The sequence below is a fragment of the Ixodes scapularis genome, unplaced genomic scaffold (genome assembly GCF_016920785.2).
Source record: "Ixodes scapularis isolate PalLabHiFi unplaced genomic scaffold, ASM1692078v2 PGA_scaffold1__304_contigs__length_218370807, whole genome shotgun sequence".
Lineage (NCBI taxonomy): Eukaryota > Metazoa > Arthropoda > Arachnida > Ixodida > Ixodidae > Ixodes > Ixodes scapularis.
This window is the reverse complement of record NW_024609846.1, coordinates 117,510,658-117,516,657: the sequence shown is the minus strand read 5'-3', so window position 1 is coordinate 117,516,657 and position 6,000 is coordinate 117,510,658. Positions and strand designations below refer to the sequence as shown.

Sequence of the window (6,000 nt, the reverse complement as noted above, 5' to 3'; positions counted from 1 at the left end):
TTGCGCTCACTTTTCCCAGTGTTTTGTCGAAGGCATATATAAACCATTGATATACTCCGTTTCACCATATGTTGAACCGCAGCGAAGGCTAGAAGCGCGAGCCCATAGACCTGTATAGCTAAGTTTTGAACGGCGCCCCTGGCAAGAAATATCGGATATTTTTAGGTCGCGTTTTCACTGTGCGTAACGTTGCGTCCTTTCAAACGCTCTGTTAGTGAGCGTGTGCCATAAACAAACGCCGAGGGAAGCTTACAGACGCTAGTTTACGCCCGTGGAGGGTACATGGTGGAACGCTAGGACGCCGCTTTACGCCAGCATTAAATGGTCGCGTCTCGCGGACGCTATCGGGGGCGCCTCTTTTGTGGTCGCGTCTCGTGAACGCTACAGCGCCTCCTGGCCGAGAGAAACAGGCCTATAGCGTTGGCAGCTGCCCTTAATGCACGAGAGTTTGTGCCGCCGAGATGTGCCCTAGATCAAGGAGCTCGCGCTTGTAGCCTTTCCGGCGGTACATCAAGGTGAAATAGAGTATAGCCGAATGCTTGCTCTAAGAAGAAAATGTTTTCGAAGTGCGCTTTTCTTAACGCCGAGATGTCTCGGTGGCGACCTCTTATGGTTTCCGTTCGTGGCATCACGACCAGGATTTGCCTCGCCGTGACGTGACAAGTTGTAATCCAGGGGTGCTATGTTGCGCTTTTTAGACTCCCAGGAGACTAGGGAGAAGGAAGTGACGTCAACGACACAGCAAACGCAGATTGGATGTTGACAGAAGAAAACGAAATCAACACCCAATCTGCGTTTGCTGTGTCGTTGACGTCACTTCCCTCTCCCTAGTCTCCTGGGAGTGCAAAAAGCGCAACATAGCCCCCCTAATGAAAAAACGGTTAAAGTGCAGGCGAGCTGGTGGATATTTATCATGATGGAACTTAACCCGAGACTGGGGTAGAAACAGATACTTAAAAGTAGAAGGGACAGAGGCAAGTGAAGAAGAAAACGTCTCCCCTGGCAACTTATCCTCCGTTGCGAACGGCAAGTTCAGTGGTCTGTGGAAAAAGTATGGTGGAAGATAGAAGTCATCGTGTTTCTAAACTAACGCCTTCAAAGTTGACAGGTAATATTGCTCTTATGTCCGTTGATGAAATCAGAATTAATCTCCCTAAAGATCCGACCACAGCGACTTTTGGTCAAGCAAATCGCCAGTGACACATTATTCCTTAGATCCTTGCCTGTAACTCGTCCAATGGCGTCGCCAGAAACTCTCCTTCATCAAATTAATGAGGAACTATGCTTGCATACACGGGAACATAAAAAGTTGGCCTACCATATGTTACTAGACAATTGTTGTTGGGCTAATTGGTGCATGATGCTCGGGAAATTTAGGAGCAAACAGAGACGAAGAAGAGAACATGGACAAGCGCGTGTCAGTGTCGACCACCCTCTTTGTGTCCGTCTCTGTCTGCTCTCAGTTATTTTCTGATCATTTATTACTATGTGACATCTGTGTGCATGTGCGTTCCTTGAAATACAAGATGTAGTTAAGGATTTCGCTGCCGACTACGATGCTTACGTAAAATCCGAGGATATCTGTTCAAACATCTCATAGAGCTTTTGTTTTGCTTTGCTCGAAGGGCTTTAAAAACTTTAAGCGAGGAAAAGAGCTGGCGAAGTAAAAGAATTGTAGCCGTAAAAGACATTTCCCACGGGAATAATTCAACTTATGCAGATAAGTATGCGTGTTCTTTGCGTACCTATGACGGTGGCGTACGTTTGAGAAGCAACCGGAACCTCCTCATGCTTCCAGAGCTGGCGGTCAGCACAATCGTCTCCTATTTTGAAGCATGCCGTGGTCTAGAATCACATTGCGGAATATAATAGGTCGCTCTGCAGGTGTGAGACCAAGACTGACATAAAAACTATATACGTACGCAACGACTTCATGCCGGGCGCGAACAGACACGCAAAAAAGCATAGTGTAGTGCTCTTGAAGCCACTTGGTGGAGCTGGCACGTTGACATTGGTAAAGCACGGAATTACACGAAAAAGTAGCGACATCCTTTGAAGAATGTCACCTGCTATCTCGGAGCGATCCAGGTGGCGCTACCTTCGACGCGCGAGCGCGAAAGAGCAAAATACAACAATAAGGAGTGTTCATGAAGGGGTATTCACACGAGAGAGAAATCCCGGGGATTCCTCCACGGCACGCGCATCCCGCGACGAAAATGTCAGGCTTTGCGATGTGCAAAAGCCTCGCGTTTTCATCTCGTGATGCGCGCGTGCCGGGGAGAAATTCCCGGGATTTCTCCCTCGTGTGAATACCCCTTCGGGACGAGGAGAGAGAAGGAATGCCTATGCTGGCGGAGTGCAGTGCATGCTATGAGATCATGCTGCCAATCAAATAACGCCGACTGTGCAACGTCACGGCTTTCATCGTCTTTCTTTGAGCAGATGCTTTGCGGCTGGTAGACCGTGACAGTGCACTTTTAGCCTTTGTGTATGCATTTGCGTATTTTTCGCGTCGTTCAGCCTTTGACTGCGCTCTGACTCAAGCACTGAAGTATAAACCAACTATAGAAAGGCCCCCTGTTATCTTAGAGCGATCCAGGCTGCGCTACAATCGCCGCGCGGCTGTAAAAGAGCAAAATATAAATATAAGAGGTGTGCGCGTCGGAGGAGGAGGAGGGAGAATATGTCGCTACCTTCCTTATTCAGGGGCATTACACATTGGTAGACACCACTGATATCTATTGTAGAAGGCTGGATCGCGTATCGGGAGTCCGTCGGTCACATCACCGGCAGCCATTACTGGACACCAGGCAATACACGGAAGTTTATGGGAGAAACAAGCAAGAGTAAAAATATTGAAGCTTGCACGCTGTGCTCGAAGGCGAGTATTTTATGATATGCTGCGATCAGTATATCGGGCGTCTAAAGATCTAATAGGTATTTGTCAAGCGTTCGAACGCCGATTAAGAAAATCAAACGTGCCGGAGCAGGCACGGCTGAGTTGGCAAGCTTGCTCGCGTAGTGGAGTAAACAAACTTGCCGTCAATAAGACCGTCCACGGGGGAACCCCAGAAGTTGATGAATGTCGAAAAATCTCCATGTTGGCACTGGCTTTCCGGGAGTGAGCAAATTCCGCGCAGCAAAGCCTTCAAGCTTGCCGTCTGCTGAACCCAACTCATCGAAACCGCCACAGACTCCGCGGTAACTCTAGGTGACACTTGTCTCACTGAGCTGCACTGCATTCTTCGGTCAGCGGAGTCACTCTCAAACATTAATTTATAGGAACTGTGAGGGCTGTCAGTTTTAATGTTTGTGCAGAAGCTATTCGGCTGGCTTCCTGAACAGCAGCTAAAAAGTTTTAGCGCCGACAACAGCTTAGAAGCCGGGGAAATGACACTTTTTCGCGTTTTCCCCTTAGAGTCCTATGCATTAGCTGGTGTCAAGTGAAGGCTTCCGGTGGTGCCATTCGACATTAGCAAGACAAGCCTCGATCGATCCGCGATCCAGCCTACTACAATAGAGATCAGTAGTAAGCACATTGGTACTGGGGACCCAAGGAAGACCATATATTCCGCCAGTACTTTCTTTTCTTTTTTCCAAAACCACGCATCTTGCACAGCCGAGTTCGGTCTTTTTGATCACAAGAACGCGGGAAGAGAATACGTGCGTGTGCAATGGATCCTACCGCAAAGTAGCGCGCGCTCTCGTGCGGCGCGCGCAGTGCATGCTGGGAATTTTGAGGTAAGCTGGCTGTAGCGGCGACGCCACATACGGTTTTTCTTCCAGGCGGCCGAGGTTGAACGTTGCCCGTATTTAACGCGGAGTCGCTGACGTTAAGAAAATGGCCAGGATTCGATCTCGGGATCAAAATGATCAGGTGAACTAGATGTTACACGTGGTGAAAAATCACAGCGCGAAAGGACAAGGACAGTGCTCATACAGTGCCCACAAGAAGTGGGCACTGTATGAGCACTGTCCTTGTCCTTGTCCTTTTGCGCTACGTTTTTCAAACTTTGATCTCAGGATTCTATTTTATCTTCTCACGTAATGTCAAATCCATGAAATTTCGAGAGCGGACATCAACCAACTGAGTCTCCTTATTTATTCCAAAAGCCCTCGAAAGAACGAATGGGGTCAAATATGCGAAGGGGCCTCCTCTGCCGCTGCCTTCGCGCATTTTTCCTCCTCAGGGGCGGATCCAAGAGAAAGGGGGAGGGGGCACCCCCCCCCCCCCCCCATCCCCTCTTCTCGGAGGGCAATTTGACATGGGTGGACCCCCGGTGCACACGAAAGAATAGGAGAATAGTATCCTTTAAAATTTTCCGCCCCCCAAAACGAACAAACAAACAAACAAACGGAGTTCTGGATCCGCCCCTGCCCCCTTCATCATCCAAACTCTCCAGATCGACGGATGAAGGCAGCTGGCGACGTCTTAAGATCCATGCTACCCAGCCAGACAATACTCCCCTCGATCATATATACGGACGCAAGGAACCTGGAAAAGAGGGCCAGCGAGGGGTATTCACACGAGGGAGAAATCCCGGGGATTTCTCCCCGGCACGCGCGCATCACGAAATGAAATCGCGCACATCGCAAAGCCTGATGTTTTCGTCGTGGAATGCGCGTGCCGGGGAGAAATCCCCGAGATTTGTCCCTCGTGTGAATACCCCTTAAGCGCGGCCTTGCCACCCTAACTGTCTATTCCGTACACAATGAGGGCGAAATAGATTCTTCCTGGAATCCCATTGCATAGGAAAAGAAGTTCAGGTTCGATCAGAAGCGTTGGGGGAGTAGGCGAATGCTGCATTCGTTATTCTATATACAGAGGCAACCTAAAGCGGGTGAGCTTGTCCTCGTTCTGTATCCAACACCTCCGGATAGTGACAAAGACGTAGTGTTGAATTTTCAGCGTCACCTAAAGAAGGCTAATGTATAGGGCACATGTTGAACGCGAGGGCTACGTCAGAGTTCGGCCTAGACTCACCATCAATCGGTAAGAACTCGAGTACGCAGTCAAACGCGATTGCGGCACTCGTGTTTAACCTGCGCTCCGCGTTGTTTACATGAACTTCACCCGGAGCATCACCTTTCCCGTGATGACAGCAATTTAAGAACGCGGGTCGGGGGCTCAAGTACTCACGGGGCACGTAAAGCCTGCCTTTCTCCGGCGGTAAATCCAGCACGAGAGGAAGCCGTACCGGTACCATACAAGTGACAACAACTGACCGTACGCCGCCATCTTTGGTGAATAAGTGTCCGTTTGCCACGGACGTGACGTTCCCAAAAAGAAGTCAATTATATAGACTAGAGCACACGTAGACACGTATATTAGTCACGACGTTTTGATCATTGGCTTGCCTTTCACAGGCTCTACGGGTGATACATAAAAGTCCGTTCATTATCTCGTAGAGGAGGCGACCACCATACACAACAGCGCCGCGACACACAGCTCGATGCTCGGCGCCCTGTGACGTGCACAGCTTGCGCTCTGCTAACTTAAAAAAAGTTCAACCCTGAGGGCTCGTGTAGAGTAGAACAATAACAAGGGTAAGAATGCTAACAACGAGAAACATTACAACATCAGAAAAAAAGGCTCAAGTCCCGCAACGCTGAAGCTGCCCGCAAGGATAGGCTGTGACGTCAAGGGCTTGAAACGGCGGCACGACAAGAAAGCGTGACGTCATGAGTATGGTGGACCACGCCGTGGGAGGCTGTCCACGCAGGCAGCAAGTAAGGACGACTACGTCCCTGAAGGCGTTACACCTGGGCCGGAGCGGGAGACGACGCGATGGGGACGTCAGGGTCTTTCTTGTAGTCACACTCCAGGTCTCGCCACGGCGTCGTAAGGCGCCGGAGCCGCTGCAATGGTTTCGGTCGTCAAGTCGCGTAGTGACCCCAAAAGAGCAAATTGTTTCTTGTCTATAATAAAGTCAAAGGGCTATTTCTAGAGTGATCTGAACGGCAAACTTGTTGACAATTCGACCGCGATTGCGAGTGACC

General features: G+C 49.8%; 1 protein-coding gene across 1 annotated transcript in view; it reads right to left on the bottom strand.

The window, feature by feature from the left end:
- Nucleotides 1-5,660: 5,660 nt before the first annotated feature.
- Nucleotides 5,661-6,000, bottom strand: part of LOC8050627 (sodium-dependent dopamine transporter) — a 71,506-nt gene continuing 71,166 nt past the window's right edge. Inside the window, exon 12 of the mRNA XM_040206621.3 lies at nt 5,661-5,859. Coding sequence (XP_040062555.2) covers nt 5,758-5,859 — 102 coding nt within the window. The 3' untranslated portion in view covers nt 5,661-5,757. The remainder of the gene's footprint in view (nt 5,860-6,000) is intronic.